General features: G+C 34.3%; 1 protein-coding gene across 14 annotated transcripts in view; it reads left to right on the top strand.

Annotated features, from left to right (window-relative positions):
• RPGRIP1L (RPGRIP1 like) overlaps window positions 1-19,759 on the top strand; it is an 88,644-nt gene that overhangs the window by 31,388 nt on the left and 37,497 nt on the right. For 11 of the 14 annotated variants that reach the window (XM_026068765.1, XM_026068766.1, XM_026068767.1 and 8 more), the window contains 9 exons: window positions 2,034-2,173; window positions 9,411-9,517; window positions 9,751-9,801; window positions 10,993-11,169; window positions 11,833-11,950; window positions 12,916-13,368; window positions 15,155-15,306; window positions 17,569-17,932; window positions 18,899-19,113. In XM_026068765.1, the coding sequence (XP_025924550.1) occupies window positions 2,034-2,173; window positions 9,411-9,517; window positions 9,751-9,801; window positions 10,993-11,169; window positions 11,833-11,950; window positions 12,916-13,368; window positions 15,155-15,306; window positions 17,569-17,932; window positions 18,899-19,113 (1,777 nt within the window). Of the gene's footprint in view, window positions 1-2,033; window positions 2,174-9,410; window positions 9,518-9,750; window positions 9,802-10,992; window positions 11,170-11,250; window positions 11,312-11,756; window positions 11,773-11,832; window positions 11,951-12,915; window positions 13,369-15,154; window positions 15,307-17,568; window positions 17,933-18,898; window positions 19,114-19,759 lie in introns of those variants that run through there. The other 3 variants (XM_026068777.1, XM_026068778.1, XM_026068779.1) reach the window with 3 other exon arrangements.

A 19,759-nucleotide genomic window follows, 5' to 3' on the forward strand; every position in this document is an offset into this window, starting at 1 on the left:
TACAGTAAATGTAGAAGAAATTCCACATGAATTCAAGTGAAAAGTAATCTTAAAATTTGAGGGAGGGAAGAGGTAGAAGTGGACTCAATTCAAACTGACATAAGCAACTTAACTTTAGCATTATATAGGTTTGGATAAATCCTGTCTTCGTTCTTCATTTAAACACATCCAGATTCTGAATTAGGTTCATAATAGCTGCAAATGATTTTTCTGCAGCATAGTCTTTTGAAAAACTGAAATAATATGTAGCTACATCTTTTTGTGAAGTAATTGTATCTAAAGATAGTGAACACATACAACTAGATAGCATGCTTATTAAAGCTTGCAGACTTTTTCCAAAAGTCTGAAAACTAAGGGCATTTGTATCTTCTCTTGTTAATATTTTTGCTTTCTTTATGGTAGTCAATCAAACTTTGAAGAGTGCTAAGCAATTATGGAACACGCTGTCTTTGTACCTATGCAATATTATAGAAAGGATTGTAGGTTCACTGCATTATCTTCAAATTATAGCAGAGTGAAATGTATATTATTCTACAACTTAGAAGCTTTAGTTAGTCCATGAGTGCTATAAAAGACATTCTTTCGCACTATCAGATGGTATTTGCCCAGAAAACTGTATGATATAAATAGGTAAGATAGATGTAGGATGAGAAAAGAAAAAGGTACAGAGAAATAAAAGTGATTTTTCTGAAGATCACAAAGCAAGAATATAAACTCTTGCCAAATATTTTGGAGTCTAGAATTCATGTTACAATATTTTTTTCCTTTAATCTTCAGAAAAATTCTTCTCCAAAATTATTGGAAATAAATTCACTTATGTGTACTCACAACCATTTTATATAGTCATAGTCATAGCTATCAAAACAGAGGCAATTCCTTTTCAGTCAGCCAAGCTATGTGGGTTGTCCCTTCTGCCCTATTTCTCTCTGTTTTAGGGTTTTTTGGTTGTAGTTTTTGTTATATAAAACTCTATAAATAAATAWATATATATATATATATTTTTTTTTAAGTAACTTTTTTTTGCTGGTGAGCTTCACCAGAGTGAATAGGTGAGGAACTGGCTCATACATTAAAATATTTAAAATATAGATTTCAGATTTTTCACAGAATATGGATTTTTACATTTTCACTTAGGTGAATAAACAATTTTTTGATTGGTTAAGGTTAAGATGAAGGGCATTTTTCCAGTGAATAAGAATGCAGCTATTAAATAATAATATGAAGACCATAATACTCACCTTATAAATTATACAAAACCACATTGCATTGTTTTGTCTTTTTACCTACTGGGAATTATACTGTAAATTATTTAATATACTTGCTTTTGCTTCAATCAGAGTTGCACATTTTATTGTGTTTTCACTGGTTCTGATTTTGAGTCCATACTTACTGCACACAGATCTGTAGTTTACAACTAAATAATGTGTTACAGGAAAAAATAGTATTCTAATTTCTTTGCCCACCTTCCTTCTTTTATTTCTTTAAGTAAGAGAAAGATTACTTTATATGTACTTCTTAATCAATATCAGAGTTGTTGTTTTACAGTATGAGAACTGTTGTCACTTTGTGGTCAACATTTCTTTGAACAGGCGACTGACTTTAGGCTCTACATGTTTCACAGATTTAAAAGAAATCAGGTGGGTAATCGCAGTTCTCTACATTAAGAGGTTTTGTATGCGGAAAGAATGGTTTTGTCAGTTGTCAGTTGCTGAGGTTTGGAGTTGTGGATTACTCTGGAATACACATCTGAATTCCTTTTCTAGTCCCACAAATGTTACATGCTGCCAACTTTGCTGACTTTGGAGCTCTAAATTAAGGCCAGTTCCTTTGCTCATCCCACAGACTCTTTCATGTTTTTTAACCGCAGCCTGAGAAAGGCGCCTTGGTTTCAACAGCAGCAGACCAGCATATGTTTACTTAATTCCTAAGACATGATGACAGTGGTCTTTGTGCCACTAAAAGCTTTTTTCTTTATTATTTTCTGTTGAACTTGATTTCTAAAAGTTTTTCACATGCCGCATATTTTATTGCAGTGTCTTCAGTGTGACCCATGAACAGCAATGGAAATTAAAGGAACAGCAACTGAAACTGCAGATTGCTAAACTAGAGGCTGCTCTCAAGTCTGATTTAGCGGACAAAAATGAAATCCTTGACAAGATCAAAGCAGAAAGAGGTATATTTCTGAAATAACCCTCACTTTCTCAGGAAGTGAACTTCTCCCATGTTGCAGTCCAGACTAAGGTACATTTCACAGAAAAGCTTAGTTCCTATTGTTGGTGAGTTCAAAACTGCCTTTTAAGTGCACATTGAACAGTATCCTTAGGTAATGACTAGTTATTAAGTGTAAAAATTGTCCCAATACAGGTATGTATTGCTGAATGAGGATCGTATGCTTCCAGTTACATTAATTCTTCAACTGTTGGGTTAATATTTACTTCTTTATTCTGTATTTCTTTTTCTCTTTCCATCTACATTAAAAATTCTTACAGACAAGAAGACCGTGTGACAGGCCCTTTCAAAATATAAAACATCCATCCAATTGGATGTATTGTGCAAAGGTATATGTAACCTTTATAGGCCCTTGAAGATGGTTAGTTGTCTTTCAAATTTTTGGATTCCAAATTTTTAGTATTTTTAGTATACACAAATTTTACTTAGAGCTATGTACATTTAAACTAATACAATTTTGTTCTAATCTTCAGAACATGTGATTCAATTTGTGCTTTTCCCATGCCGTAGAACAACAACTCAGTGAATCTTTGAAACCTTGCAATCTTCTTTATCTCAGTCCCGTGATATACTGTGATAACACAGAATTTACAAAACCGAAGCACAGGCAGGAAGGAAACAAAATGTTTTAGGGCTGATTCTTCAAATGTAACTTTTATTTGTGTGAATAATCTTGCAGAACTTAGTGGGCCCACTTTGTGAGTAATTCTTTTTATGATTATGGCTCCATTTCAGCATGTGCTTAATGCTGAGATTCTGAGTAGATCTATTGACTTCAAATACGAGATTAAGTATTTAAACACTTTATTTGATCAGAGCAAGCGTTTGCAAAATTAGCCCCAAGTGATACTAAAATACATAAAATGCCTTAAGCTATAATAATATGAAGTTATGACATATGGATGCTTAATTTATGAACTTGAGACAGGTGTTAACTGTAGTTTGATTACACAATGCAGTGCAAGATTTCAACTGTCCTTAAGTGCATGAAGATGTCATAGACCTTACTATTATTTGGTTAAGTTGACTGGAAAATTGGAAAAGGAAATTTCAGGAAATGTAGATTTCAGTTTGTCCTAACCTACTGCCTGCTTAGTCATTTCTCATATTGTTTAGGTATTTTAACCTAGAAATTTTGATCTCTGCTTCTATCCCTGGTGTGGTGGGGCGAGGTAGAAACAAAAAAACTTTTTTTTTTGATAGGTTTTCCTGTTAGGTAGGAAACCTCAGATAGGTTTGTTGAGACCTCTTGTTTTGGGGGAGTTTTGGGGTGTTTTCTGGGGGGAAGGAAATACCTTATTTCAGCCTTTCTTTTTCTGCCTGCTTTTCCAACGGATAGCCTGAGGTTTATACAATTTTCATGGAACTAGTGTAGAGCTAGTGTCTTCTCTACCCTTTATAGTTGGCATATGATTCTTTTCCAGGAGTAGGAAAGATGTTAAAATAAATAAAGTCTTGAAGCCTCTTAATGCCACAGGAGGATAACATTATCTTGTCTTTTTCTCTGTCCTCCCTAAGTATTTTTCCTTTAGAGTAAGGGTGTAATTTGGATCTGAACTTTTTATTGTATTTTCGGTCCATAACTTCATATTGTACTTTCTGATAAGCAATCGAAATACTTCTAGACAGAAGGCAGAATAACATATTCTACTTTGTGACTGCATTTTTCCCTTTTTTAGAATACTGTATTTGCTGATTTTTTTTCCATTCCATTAGTCCCTTATTTTTGTGTTTATTTTGTCTTCCCAATATATCCCAGACTCTCAGCCATCAATTGCAATTCCTGTTTGGTTAACATTCATTTTGTCTTCCTGACAGTGTTGTTTCATGTAAATCTCAAAAGGGTGAGATAAGATAGTGTAAAAACTAAGTCAAAACAATCTACTATAGCAAGGGTTGGTGTTACTCATCTCTTAAATTCACAAAGTGTATATCTTTGCTTGACATGTTGTTGTCTAAACAATTTCTGTTTTTCATTTGTGTACTCTCATTCACTGCTGCATTTGCTGTTAGCAGTTACAGTACTGATTTTTGCACTGTTTACTAACTACATGTTTTTTGCACTGTTTACTAACTACATGTTTTTAGTATACATATAGACCTATAGTTTAGGTTGCCTTAATGAACAAATATTTATTCTCAGTCAGGAAAAACTGACATATGTGAAATGTATGAGTAAAAGTTATATTTCACTCTCTATGTATTCTGTCCATAAGAATGCAAAAAAAAAAAAAAAAAAAACATAAAGATGGTTCCAGTATTATTTCACTGGGAACAAGATAAAAAGTGGAGAACTGGAGATTACATGCACAGACCAGCATATTCCCATTTTATGCCAGATATTGAAGAGAAAGAGTTTGGGCTTATAAAGAAGATAATCTTAGGCCCTAAATTGGATCAAACTCGTCATATAAATTATAAAAGGCAAATAGAGGTTTTGGCAAGGCAGAGAGGGAGGATAGATGCTCATGTATATGGTGATAGGTAGATTGTGGGATAGTAAGGAAAAGATCCTTAGTCTCAGTTCTCCTGGAAGCGTGTACTTTCTATTTGCAGGGAAAGATGGTGACATTTCTTCCCCCTCCCCTACTACCTGCTTCATCTTTAGTATACTGCTGGTTGGTTTTTATGAACTGTGTTTGTGGATTTATAGAGGAGGCATACGGACGTAGGGCTTTGTTGATGAAGATGCTGATTATTATGGAAGAATATTTAAAGTGGAGGACACCAGTGCAAGTTTATTTGAATTCTGTTTTTGAGTGGGAATACATATATCACCACAATATGTATTTTGATTACAGCTGAGCGTATTGTTGCGCAGTGCCATTGATGACTTACCTTCTGCAGCTCTGTGGCCTGCCTTCTGCTCTCAGCTGTGTCGCCTTCCATGCATGTTGCCACAGCAGGTGTTTCCAGAGCCTCTGGGCATCATTTTTCCTTGTTCTCATGTGGATATTCTCATAGCCTTGCAACTGCAAACCCTGATATTGTTGTACTGGCAGGTTCTTATGGGAAGCAGTTGCCAGTGGTGTGAGAATTACCTCTTCTCCCCTGCTTCTTCCCTTTGGTTGTAGCTTTTGGTTTACATTAGGGGACCCAATAACATGCCTGAAGCAAGTTAAACAACCAGCCAGCATGCAGCCCCAACCCCTGACCAAAGCGTGCTCCAGTCAGCGCTAAGAGCATTGTAAGTGGGAACCACCGACACGGAGTTTGAGTGAGTCCTGATGGAAAAACTATGCAATTGTATGGGAAAACAGGAAGGGAGGAGCAGCTGCTGCCCTGAAAAGGACACCCAGCAAGGGTGCTCATTTGGGGACCCTCCTGCCGCTTATCTTCCTGGCTGGTTGTCGGGGAGAGTATTCCCTTTCCTCTCTGCCTCTTCCCCTGCGTGTCGCACATGCTTTGTCCCTGTGTCCCACTGTCTCTCCTCTTTTTTTTCCCCAAGTAACCTTCAACATTAGTCAATATATGCCATTAACTACAGACTCCGCTACAAAATCTTTCTGCAGGTGAACTTGTCTCAACATCCTTTGCACAAGAATATTAGCAAGAAAATCTTAGACAATTGTTTTGTAAAAAAATATTGTCCAAAACTTTGCTAAATAATTCTGAGTTGAAGACCGTACTTCATAAAGTAATTTTTTTCTGTCTGAAACGCAGAGAGTTAGGTGATTTGTATGGGCTGCTGGTTCTTTCTAATTCATAAGTTTTCAGGGTCTCCTTATTACTCTTTAACAACTTTCTTTTATATAGATGCAATTTTCATTTCTTCTTTTTTCAGTGTATTTTATCTGCTTATGTTAGTAGAACATTCAGTACACAAAATTCAATAGATTTCTACAGTATTTTTCAGTGGGTCTCTAAACATGTATGATAAATTCTTGTGATCATTGAAATAAGATAAGAAGAAAGCTTTAGGATATGAGACATCCATTCTTTGTCCCATGATAGTGTATTGAGGTTTGGCAGAGAAAGAAACTTCTGAAATTCATCACTTCCTTTCCATCTCTTTATGCTTTTCAAAAAAAATTTGGCTGGCTGATAAAAGGGATATTTGAACATACACAACTTGATCTATGACTGAGTTCTTAGAAACACATGCTGTTGAGAATCTGGAAAGGCAACACGGAGAGTGCTAAAGTAGACCGAGCTGTGTTGTTAACAGTTTGGCCATTTGGGTTGAACAAGCTGCTGAAATTGCTTCAACTGGCTTTTAAAACTGCATTGAGAAAGTTTCTTACCACTTTCCTGAAGGATATATGATCAGGTGTGCAAGAAGTGGCTCTTCCTCTTTCCGCTAGCCACGCAGGCTTAGCGTTAGAGAGTGTGCTCTGCTGGCTTCCTGATCTTGCCCACGGAATCTGTGCCATCATACCTGAGTTAAGTTATCCAAAATAGATAGCCCTGTTACACTCAATCTTGTTTATACATACATATATAAGTAAAGCTAAGAATTTGTTAGAATAATGGAAATCTTAACAGTCTAATTCAAAAATTGTTATTAGTCTAGATCTAATTATTACAGGAAAAGAAGAATAATAAGGCAGTTAGAATACTTCTATACAGGAAATAAAAGTCTCAATAATAGTAATAATACAGTTAAAACTGTAACACACTTACTGGTTTCTGTCCCTTCTCTTGGAGTTATGCTCACTGTCCTATTACTCCTCTAGGTCTTAAAGTGAGTAGCTTCAGACTGCTTGAAAGGATAGCACCATAAGTCGTCAGTCTCTGGAGTCTTTATTTGGAAGGAATCTGATGTTGATAATGCTGGTTCTTCTTCCTCCTCTCCAGGATCCACTTGGGGTCATTTTGTGTGCTTTCTAACACACTTTTACACCTTTTTTCATTAGTTTACAGCTCCATGTTACATCCAAAAAGCACCAAATATGGTGCTTTTTATGTATGTTAAATTGTCTTGTTACCCCAAAACCAGTTTTCTCAAGCTCCAGGTCTGCATTGTTTTTAAGATCCATTAGTGAGTTGGTTTTAGCCATGGGATCTCCAGTTCCAGGCCTGTGGCCCATTTCTTATCATCCCATGGCTGTACTCCTCTACGCCGCATACTGCGTCTCCGCTTCTCACTACATCGTGTGTTAGCTGTAAATATCTCATTCTGCATAGAACAACTGCTGGTTACTGCTATCTATATAAAACTATCGTTCTGCCACATGCAGATAAAAGTAAAATAAATTAGCCATAGGCACCTGGTCAATTAGAGAAATTGCTGTCACAAGTAAAACAAGTAAAACAGCTACAGGCAGGTCAAGAAAATTTCAGACAGGGCAGGCCTGAGACGCCTCCGTCCAAAGGTCTTGTAAACTCAGTACAAAGTTTAGGGCCAGTTACTAGCAATGGGAGAACTACACGCTTACACTATTGTCCAGTGCTCTTTCTTGCAAGTGTACAACTGGGTGTTTCCTAATTTCAGAATATTGAACTTTAATACCATTATTTGCTTGAATATGACCATTTCACAAGCTTGAAAGTCATCAGTGACATAAAACGAATAGAATTTTTTTCTGGGCATTTGCTACCAGCTCTGCAAAAGCTAATTTCCTTTCTATAGCATTTACAATTTTGAAGTTAACTTTTTAAGCAGCAAATGTGAATGGATATTAAAATGTCTACAAAAAAATCACTGGGGATGATGTTAGAAAATGAGTGATTTTTTTTGGGGGGGGGGGGCCGGGGAACACACCTCCCACCCAACAGACACAGATCTCTTGGGTTTATTATCTGGAATGGAATAGTCCACAAGACTCAATTGCTGATAAGTGTTTCACAATCTTTTATCAAGGCCTTCCCCCTCCTCTTCCTTTCCCCCCAAAATCATCCCCCAAAAGGCTTGTTTTGATTGTTTCCTTATTTGCTTTCTAATTGTTAGCTCCTAAGGGTTCTTACTGCATGCTCTTCACAACTGCACAAATGCATCATGTTTTCCTCACAACTGCAGAGAATTAAAACCTTACTGGCGAGTATGTGTTTGAATTGAAAGTGACTCTTGGGGAGTCCCAACACATGTATGAGTGAGGCTACTGTGCATAGGAGCATTGGCATTACAGATGATTCATTTTTAGTGAAGATGTCATTTGATATATAAACACTACAGAATTAAAATTAACCTGATGTCAGTTTTTGAAACATGCCCAAACCCTTGAGACTAGAATCTCGACTGTCTGCTTCTTGCTGAGTTCAGACCTCAAAAATGAAAAGCTGTTCTGTAAAAACAGGTAACTGTGCATCATGCCCTGAGGGTCAGCAGAAAAGATTGCAGCATTAAAAGAGTATCGTGGGCTATTTTCTCAAAAGGAGTAGCATATATTCTCAACTAAGTATGTAATTTTTTGCCATTCGGCTCCCACTAGTGCAGATGGGAATTGCAAAGGCTAATACTTGCACATCAGGTTGACAGTGTACATTTGTATCACTTTGACCTAGAATATGAATTTACAGTGTTTAAGCACATGGTATGAGAATATGACTTTGGAATTTTCAAAAAAAAAAAAAAAAGGGAATATGGCAGGGAGAAGGAAAGTAACAGGAAAGTATTTTTGTCCCTTAGAAACTTTGATTTAGAGAAAAGTTGGTATTTAAAACTTCTCTGTATGAAAGAAGGTACATTGTTATAATGAAATTATTTGGTAGTCCTTAAGTCTGTTCTCCATTCTTATTGAGGGAAATTTCTTATTGAAGCTCCTGAGAAATCATTTTGGGTGTAGCTATGCATTAGTTGGTATTAGAGGAAAATCTTTATATCCTTCAACTGAGAAATTTAATGGTGTTCAGACATTCAGGCTGACAAAGAATTTTACACCTCCTTTCCTCCCCCCTCCTATCATCTCCCCTGCAAAAGAGAAACCCGGTGAAGTTGTACTTAGTTGGGGGTATCTTTCTGTTTGGAAATGAACAAAGAGTAGATTTTTGGTGCTGTGGGTTCAGTTTTAATGAAAGAATACTGTGCCTTTTTATCCATACAATTCTACCAGATAAAATAGGTTGTTTTCTATCCCCCTCTTCTTGTTTGTTAACACCAAAGAACTCCCTATACAAAATAAATTAGTTTTTACATTTTAAATGATTTTTTATACAGAAAATTAATGTGAAAAAGCAAGTTCATGGTTTTTATAATTATGTTGAATTAAACAGAATATCATATTCTTTCTCTGTATGTAAAGACCAAAATGAAAAGCTGACCCAAGAGAACAAAGACCTGAAGTTACACTGTCTGGAACATAAGCAACAACTAGAAGAACTGAAAAATCACATGAAGTTTTTCACCAAGGTGAACTCTATTTCTGTTTAGAAAATGACCAAAAAAACCCATTCTATGTTTTATACATAATGCAAGTACTTCTCTTAAAAGTAAAAGAATGCAGAAATATGACAGAGTTTATTTATTCATGATATGAGGCAAAATGTCATGTCTAGTGAGAATGCATTTTGTTATTCTGAATGTCTCTCTCCATTATTCATTCACATCCAATAACACCTTTTCATTGAGTATTTCTGTTTCAGGAAAGTGATGTTGATGTGGCAGAACTCAGAGAAGCTCTCTTGCTTATAAAGGTAACTTACAAAGAATTTATTCACATTTATTCTTTTTTTTTTTTTTTTTCCTCTCCAAACTCTTTGTTGATCCTTGCGTGTTTTCTATATGATGCCCAGGATTTTCAAGGGATGTATCATTGGTGCATATTTTGGTAGCTAATGCTTCAAGCTTGTACATGTGCATTTGTCTTTTTTCAGTTATGATGAAGCAGAAGAAAAAATTGCTAGGATGAAATTTACTTATGGTTATGTACATATTTCATTATAACTTCAAAAGTGAATTAAACCAGATTTGAAAGCATTTTCTTTACAAGTTGCTTTTTCTCAGTTAAAGGAATTATCACTTCAGCTTGTTCTTATGCCTTCTTTCTATAACACTGATCTAAAACAATATCTTGTTTAGTAATGCTGTAAGTTATGGGAGCATATTCTAAGTATGCAAGTGCTGAAAACACAATAAACAGATGCTTAGCAACTTTTCTCTGTTTATTAAAGCAAAAAAAAATCCCTGGAAAAGATGTGTGTGTGTGTGTGTGTGTGTGTGTTGGGGGAGGTGTCAGTTTGGGTATTTTTTGCACAAAAGTTGTAATTCTGTTGTTTACAGCAAAATTGAAAATGAAGTGGGGAGAAAAGAAATTAGTGAAAATATAAGTTTGCATTAAATTTTCACTGTTCAGAGGACCCTTTTTTGTTTTCTTGAGGAAATGGTTATTGTATATAGAATCTCTTTCTGCTACTTAACTGCAGTAATAATTCCATAATGTTAATGAAAAAAGGAAAGCAAAAAGAGACTGATGTGAAAAATTTACTACTATTACACCAAAATTAAAATGCCAGTATTTGTGTTAGAAGCCTGGAGAGTAATAATTCTGGTTTTGTGTATTCACTAAAAAAGTGTTAGTTATTCTATAAAAGGCAAATCTATAAGGATCTTGTGTTTTCAGTGGATAGAAGAGAATGATTGCTTTTAAGTATCTCATACTTTTTAATTGGTTCCTGATGATCAATAGATTACCCTCCTGAATGTAATCCTGACAGTTATTGGTCTACCTCATTCCTAATTTTTGTACTACAACACACTCAAAATTTACAAAATTGGCCTGTCTTATTTAGTTCCAGAATTCTATCCCAAAGTTACATTTAACCATGCACAAATGCATCCAATTATTTTGCAAAAGTCTGTTCCAGTAATTTTTTAAATTGCTTCAGGTTCAAAAGCAGGAGAAGAATGGAGACCTTACGATTTTTGAAAAAGTAGATGGCATCCATAAAGATTTGGAACAGTCCATGCGAGACCTTCAATTAACACATGCAGAAACCGTGCAAGAACTTGAGAAGACAAGGAATATGTTAATAGTACAGCACAAAATTAACAAAGATTACCAGGTACTAACCTCTACTCATAGTGGAAAATAACCAGATAGTAACATTTTAACATTTGTAGCACAGGAACTTGTTCTCCCTTAGGAAAATATGAAGTTGTAATTAAGACTTGGAAGTTCAGCAACAAAGCCAGTCTGTTTTTTAGGTAAGTTAACATAAGATTTGCTGCTGTTAAAAAGTGTGAGATCCAAATGCCTATAAATTTAGTCTTTTGACTCACCCTGATTAGAACCCTCAAATACTTGCCCTCTTSGGATTATCTCTGAGCTCTTATCAAGTCCTCACATGAAAAGCAATGAGTGTACTTATCAAATAAGCTTCCTTTTCCACAATACACTACTTTCACTGCTGGGTTGTTGCAGATCATATTTTAGATTTTCATTCAATTTGAGTTTAAAATCACAAAATCATTAAATAAACCATTAGGAACATTCACCTGAAAGAATAACTACTCCATGGTTCTTAAAAAAATGATTCTATATTTTCTTGAAATTAGAACAGACTGCTGTGTTGTTGAATTAAAAATTGCTACTATTTTTGCATACTCTAAATGCTTTTTCTCAAATCTAACCGAGTTTTCCTATTTGTAGCCAAAAGCATGTGCAACATTAATTCAGACAAGCCTCAGAAGTCTTTTTCTTTTTTATATGTAAATATTTTTTCCAGACTGAAGTTGAAGTAGTGACACAAAAGATGGAAAGTCTACAGAAAGATTATGAGGTAAAACTGGAACAGTATGTCCACCTTCTTGATATTAGGGCTGCACGCATCAGAAAATTAGAAGGTATTTTTGAAATATACTTTCCTACAATTTTTACATAGTTTATCTGCTACAAATTATCATTGTAAATGTTAAGTTTCTCAACTGAAACACCTTTCTGTTTCTAAAACTAGTAGAAAAGTCAGATCTTTCATGGAAAATCATCTGTATGCTCTTCCATTGACTTAGATGTTCAAGTTATTAATCAAAATCAACATAGCAGTTTATGCTGCAGCTATTCCTGAGTTAGGATAAAGCTAGGAAAACTTTATGATGTTTTTTAAAATAAATTATATATCTGTGGTCAATCTCTTACTTTGCTATCCTATGATTACATAATCATTTTGTGTTGCTCAAAATCCCGAAGTCATGGCATAATAAAAATACCTACAAAACATTTCAATATGATGAATTTAAAATGCTGTTTTAATGCGTTCAGTGTATAAATGGTGTGTATGAGACCTGAAGGATACCTTACAAAGCCTAATTTGATAACAAGTTTAATGTTTTGTCTCCAAATTGCATCCCCTGTACTACAGGATTGCATGATGATTTATGTCCTAATTCTGTAAGCATGTATTTTTCTTTCTTTCCCTGGCAAGTAATATTATTTTGTATAGTTAAACTGTACAAAAATATACATATGCTACATTTTAGCATAGTGATACTTACTTTGATTGTTCTTTAATGCTTCTGCATTCTTGCTTTTTATAACTCCCTTGTAGTTTGTTATAAATTTTTAGGAGCCTACATCTATTTTTATATGTATCGAAGCAGCTCTTCTGTGGAGGTATTCTTGATTGTTGTCAGTGTGCTAGATGAGCAGCAGATGTATTATTTTACATACGCAATTTTTTTTGGTAACACCTTTAAAAAAGGAAAATTTTTAATATAATTGAGTTACTCCTTTTTCCTCTCTACTCAGTCATTAATTATAATTGATGTTAAAACATGGAACTCATATTGTAGCTCTGCTTTATTTGTTGCAGCTCAGCTAAGAGATATTGCCTATGGTACTAAGCAGCACAGATCCAGACCAGAAATATTACCAGATGATCCAGTGGATGAATTTGATGAAACTTTACATTTAGAAAGAGGAGAGAATCTCTTTGAAATTCATATTAGTAAAGTGATCTTTTCCACTGAAGCTGTGCAAGCTCTTGGTGACCAGGAACCTGCAACTTTTTGTACTTATGCATTCTATGACTTTGAACTTCAGACGACCCCAGTAGTGCGTGGATTTATCGCATCCTATGACTTCACTTCGCAATATCTTGTGCGGGTTGATGACTACTTCTTGCATTACATACAGCAAAACAGTATCACACTTGAGGTTCATCATGCATATGGCACAGATTATGAAACAGCTGCTGCATGTCAACTGAAGTTTCATGAAATCTTGGAAAACAATGGCAGGGTCTACAGCACAGCAACATTAGTTGGTAATTAACATATCAAAAACTATTCTATTTGGTGCAGTATTGTAAGTAAAGTAATGTGTATTTTGGCCAACAGTGAATTCATGTATTAGTACTTCAGAAGGAAAAAATGGTTTATACAACATGGCGTTTCCTCTTAGATGTGCAGCATGTTCTCTTGATCTGCTGACAGTTGTGGGAAGGCTTTGACGGGTGAAATTTTGCCCATAACAGAGTGAGGACAAAGATGGTCTTAATACAGTGATACTAAAGTGTGTGACATATTAGACTTGATGCTGGAAGTGGCATTAGAGAATCTTGTCTGGCAATTGCATGCTATTGTTTGTCTTGCATAAAGGTTACTTACAAAGTGATATTACACATGTAAAGAATATTTTAATAAAAGAGATAATATTGTCTTATTCAATAGAATTATACAACAACCTGGAAAAAAGTCATTAGGAGAGCAGCATACTTGATTTCACTGTAGTACTATTCAGTTTTTAGCATTTTTTTATGTGAATACTGTAGAGAAGATTTTAAAATAATACAAGATTGACATTCTGTTTCATTTTAATGAATTACTTAGAATGTAGTTAACCATGTTTTAGTTTTAGTTGTTTAATGAATGTTTCTTTCGTCCTCTAAGATTGGTACTGATAAAAGATTGCCCTACTTGCTTCACTGTGAAATACAAAATATAAGCTCTGAGTCACAAACACACCCGTTGCACTTTATGATGTGTCTTATATTCTAATACTTATGGTTTGGCATGGATAAAACTTAATCCAAGAAGTTAGCCTGGGCAAGACTTGCTCTTCTATTTGAGTGAAGCAGTGGATGAAATTATACTTCCACTGAAGTCAATAGCTTTGTCATGTAATTGATTTAAATGAAACCAGAATTTCACTTAATATGTGTGAATTATTTTATTTTTGCATATGTAATTACGTAGTTTGGCAGAATATATTTTGAAAGCAAAAACATTTCTGTACTAGAAAACTTTCAAAGATCAGTGCTTCATACCTGGTCCTTGTGTCATAGATATGTCACCTCATATTTTATTAGTAAATAAAGAAGAAATGGTTACAGCGGTTGGTTGTAATTTAAACTGATAGGTCAGAAGGCTAAATATAATAGTAGTAAAACATTAAAAAGGTAAGCTTTACTGATAAAACTATCTCATATAGAAGCGTAATCTATAGAGGGATTTGGGTTGCTTTTTGTTGTTTGTTGTTTTTTTCTTAATTTACTTCATTTTAAAACAATTTTAGAATATCGTAGACAAGCCTTTTCTTAAAAGAACTCAATTGTTTATGCTGCTTGCTTTTTCTGCCAGAAGTGTTTTGCCTTATCAGTGTATATAGAAGCCTCTAACTGCCTACTTTTGTCAGTGTCAAAAATATGGTTTGACAAACCATTACAAAGTGGTATTTTAGCCAGTAATTAAAACTGCCTACCACTTTGTGGGGCATTTTCAACTGCTGGCATACCAAACTTTCCTTAGCTTTATTTCCCTTAGAGAGATTAAAATAATGAACTTTATTTGACTCTATAACATGGACAATAAATGTTGTAGATTACAAAATGAACCAATTTTCATCTTTTGTTTTTAGACCTTATAGAGCCAGCAAAGTTGTTCCTGATTCTGACATAAACTGAACATGTCAAGTCACCAAAATTGTCATGGTGCATAGTCACAAGATCAATTAATACTTAATTTGTGGTGTTTCCTAGCTTTTGTGTGTGACTTAAGTACTTCAACATTGAAAAGAAATTTAAGGTAATCATAAATGTATTTATTGCTTAGGAATCAAAGGAAACATCCAAAATTATGGCACCATAGAGTACTGGATCAGGTTACGAGTTCCGATGGATCAAGCTATTAGACTTTACAAAGAAAGGTCGAAAGCTCTGGGATATATAACATCCAATTTTAGGGAACGTGAGCAATCATCCCAGGTATGTTTGGTTTTGTACTTAATAGTTTTGATGGAATAAACTATTGAAAATTACTTTTTCAGTTCAAATAATTTACTTCAACTCTTTATGTAGTCAAGGTTAAGGAGCTTAAAATTTCTTGAATGGAAAAATATCAGTTGAGTGACATTTTTATCATATAAAGAGTTCAAGAACCAGCTGAATCATAGCTTTGCTAAAGAGACTAAGTCTTAAACCAGTTACTAATTTTTACTGAAATTGTCAATAACTTTGTGGCCTGAAAATTTGAAATAATTATGTGATTAATATATTTAATTTACTTAACCTGTAAGTGTCAGATTTTGTTAACACTTTGCTCTAGTACAATACACAGGAATGTTGAACCAACTCAGTGTCAGATTACTATTATAGGTTGAGTCATTTTTAAGAAAGGTTTCAAAGTTCTTAAAGTTTGGGTATGAAGGTCATATTATTTCACTTTTCCTTTTCTTAGATGGAGGTGGGATTCTGTTGCTATAACTCACTGTATAATCGTGCTTAAACCATATTCACAGACAGAAAAAGAAGAGAAATTTGGATATCTTGAATAATTGCCTTAGGAGATTAAAACAACCGAGCTTAACTGTATAAATTCAAGTGCTGTAGACCTTCTAACATGTCATTTTGTTATTTATTCCAGCCTAAATAACTGTAAACCTGGAGTAACTTTAATGTTTTATATTATCCCACGGTATAAGCTTATATTATACCAGAATTTCAGTTTATACTATAATGTAATCTGAGAAGTATATTTGGTGCATGAATTCTATTATAGGTCAGTGCAGGTATTTTCAGAGTAACTTAGTGGTTGCTAATATTGTAATATTTATTTTAAATCTGATTTTAAAAGAATCAAAGGTGATTTTTAACTAACTGGTAAATTCTGGCAGCTGTTAAATGCCAAAGTTGAAGGGTAAGGCATGTGGAAGAAAGAGTTTTATTGTAATTATTGTAAAATTCCAGGTTCAAACACAGTAGATAAAATATACTGATTATATAGGAGGAAATAAAGTCAGAAAAATGAGAGAAATGAAGAACAGCTTCTACAGAGCTGTCTGAAACACTGCAGTTTTCGGAAATATTTCATGGCAGAAACTGAAAGTCATATATCTATAGCACAGATGGTTACATTATGTTAAAAGTTCTGTCTGTCTGCAGCTGCAAAAGTAGCTTCAGTTGTGTGTTCCAAAATTTAAGCTTTCCCTAGCTAAATGTATAAAAAAACTTTCTGTCCTGTGTGGTTTTAGAAATCATGGAAACGTGAATTGTGTGCAAACTGCTACAATGAATTTGTTCCAGTTCTGTACGTAGCTTGAAATGTAGACTTAAGGTTGCATATTAAGTAGTTAATCTTAAACCCATGTTTGGCTTTCTTGTTAACTATTTCAGTTTGGATTATTTAATCAAAATATTTAATTTTTTATCATACAAAATCAAATTGATGCACATTTCCCCAGATACCAAAAGACAGAACATTGCTAGAATACTGGCAGGATAATTATGTACAATGAATGAAAGTACCTGTGACATATTGTAATAAAAAAAGTAGAAACTTTTGAAACCAATATAAAGATAGCTCTATTATTTGTTTTCTTGTTACTCTTCCGTTTTTATTAAAATGAATTTCCCAGTATGCTGTCTTTGGGTTCCACAGTACATACAGGCCATGATGATAGGTAATTGATAAAATTTTTGAAATCATTGAGTTTGTTATCTACTTTAAACATTTATTCTTACTATTTACATGCTAATTTCTGTTTTTGGAATTTATTTGTGTATGTAAAGGTTTTGGAAAAAGAAAATACTGAGTCAAATTAATTTGCAGTACAATTTAATTATTGAAAAAATATATAAAAGGGACTACAGTTATAAAAATTATATCTTGATACAGAATAGCTGTCAAGATCAGAATCTTTAATTTGAAAGTGGCACTAGATGTGAATCACTTAAAACTGTGATCTTCACTATTTTGTAGGTAATCAAATGACAAGTGGACAATAAAGTTTTAGGAGAATAAAGCTGATCACAGACGGGAAAGGATTAACCTCTTATTTCTTTATACCTACAACCAAAGAGAGATGTAGCTGAATTTATAGAACAAGTAACATTTTGATGCAAGAAGTTAAACAGTAGTTGGAGTGTCATTCAAGCAATCAGTTATTTTTTCTATTTATATAGTTCTTAGAGTGCAGCAACATAAGAATTCTAATGTTTTTAATTTAACTTCTTTTTCGTTTAATGCAGCAGATACTCAGAACTGCCCAAGTCAGCACTTCAACAGATGGCAATTTAAATGAACTCTACATTACAATAAAATGTTGTAACAGTCTACAGTCCAGGAAAAAACATCTTCAGCCAAATCCTTATGTTGTCTACAAGTTCTTTGATTTTGCAGACCACGATACTCCCATCATTCCTAGCAGCAACAACCCACAAATAGATGACCATATGTGTTTTCAAGTGCCAATGAATGCAGATTTAGACCGATACCTAAAATCAGAATCCTTAACATTTTATGTATTTGATGATGGTGAACCAGAAGAAGGTGGTTATTTAGGAAAAGCCAATGTACCGCTAATTTCTTTAGCACATGACAGATGCATCTCAGGTAAGAATTTGACCTTTTTAAGGCTAACAAAATCCTTATCTCCTTTTGCATATCTCTTTAAATCTCTTTAAGAACCAAAACAAAGAAAAACCCTTACCTATCATCTATGGTTCTAGTTTGACAGAATTTTAAACTCCAGTGAAATCCTGGAAAGAAATTTTGCATCATAGTGTTACTTAAGTCATGGCTAATGAACAGTCTGTGTCAGAGCTTGAAACTGATTCTTTAATATAATGAGTAAACTTCAAATGTTAGAGAAAGAAAAGAGCTTCAAATATCTCTTTTGGTCACTAAAACAGGACTAACAGAACGTTCCAGGGTTGCTGCCCCTTTTTCCACTTTCTGTGAAGAGCAGCCCTGCCTTCAGTGCATGGACTGCCCCCCACAAGTTGGTATCATTTGCAAACTTGCTACAGTGTTTATAATAAAACTGCGTAATAGTTATTTCTGTGTCAGCTATGAGATATTTATACAATTTATATATATGGGTCTATAATGATCCCACGTAAATGGATAAAAGGGGAAAATTTGCAAGTGAATTTAAGGTATTTCTTCTCTGGTAAAGATTTAACAACTTACAGATATTTAAAACCCATTTAATTTTCTTTAACAAAAGTAACTGTTACTAAAAAAAAGAAAATGTTTTGGTTAAGACAGATATTGAAAGATGTCGATAAAGATCAATTGTGTGGTATTGGATTGTCTGAGAAACCAACAACATATCTTGAAAGAACACAGTAATCTAGTGAGTTATACCTGTTAACCGTGACATTCCTTCTAAATCCTACATTTCTGAATGTCCTCTGTGATATTTGGAACTACAAAAGGTAATGTTTTGACATTATTTGGCTTCTAAAATTACAGCTATTAAGTCATTTAATTCTTGACACACATTCTGATCTGTATTGCATTTATTGTGTATGTCTAAAATAAGGTACTTAGATAAGATTTGCATTTTGCTTTCAGGTACTTTTGAACTAACAGATTCTGAAAGATGTGCTACTGGTACTATCAGAGTTGAGTTGAAATGGAAGTTTGTCTATTTACCACCAAGTGGGTCAGCAGTGGCTGCAGACTTAGTAAATTACATTCAAAATGAGAAATCAATGGTAACTCAATTACTGGAGGAGGAGGAAGTGCAGGCTCCAGCCCTGTCTCCTTCTTTTACTTCATCAATGACAGTAAGTGATTTAACAAACTCACAGAAGTTAAGAGATACAAAAGACATATTACATCAGGTCATTGAGTTCTTCCCTGACGACTAGAATTTGTCCTTACTGTAAAATAATGCTTAGTACAAATACTTCATATAACCACCATCTTGAATTTCCTTTCGGAAGTGGAATTTTTCCTGTGTCCATAACCTACAAAGGTCTTCTGTAATGGTAGGTAACTGGTTAGCAAAAGGGCAGTGGGGAAAAGAGAAGAGAAATAACAGACATTAAGTATCTTCCTTATGAAATTAATGCTTCTTAATTCTGTTTTCAGTGCAGCTGTCCTCTTTAAAATGAAGTAGTCGTAGGTTTGTAGTAGATCTGAGGTTGAAATTTGTGACAGTCATGAAGTCAGCCACCTATTATATCTGTGGTCTCTTAGAAACTTGGTCAGAACTCAGTCAGTAGGGATAACTTTGGGCCAAAAGAATTCTCAAGCAGCTAGACCCAAGCCCTGTGTAGTCACATGTGTCTGCGCCACGCCCCTTGTTATTTTGTTGCCTGGAGCATGGTGCTAAGATATCCAAATTAGTTTCTTAAAATCATTCATAAACAAACTCATAAATAAAAAGTAGAATAAGGAAATTATTGTGCATAAAAATCAATGGAAGTG

This window comes from Apteryx rowi, unplaced genomic scaffold (genome assembly GCF_003343035.1).
Source record: "Apteryx rowi isolate R43461 unplaced genomic scaffold, aptRow1 scaffold_28, whole genome shotgun sequence".
Lineage (NCBI taxonomy): Eukaryota > Metazoa > Chordata > Aves > Apterygiformes > Apterygidae > Apteryx > Apteryx rowi.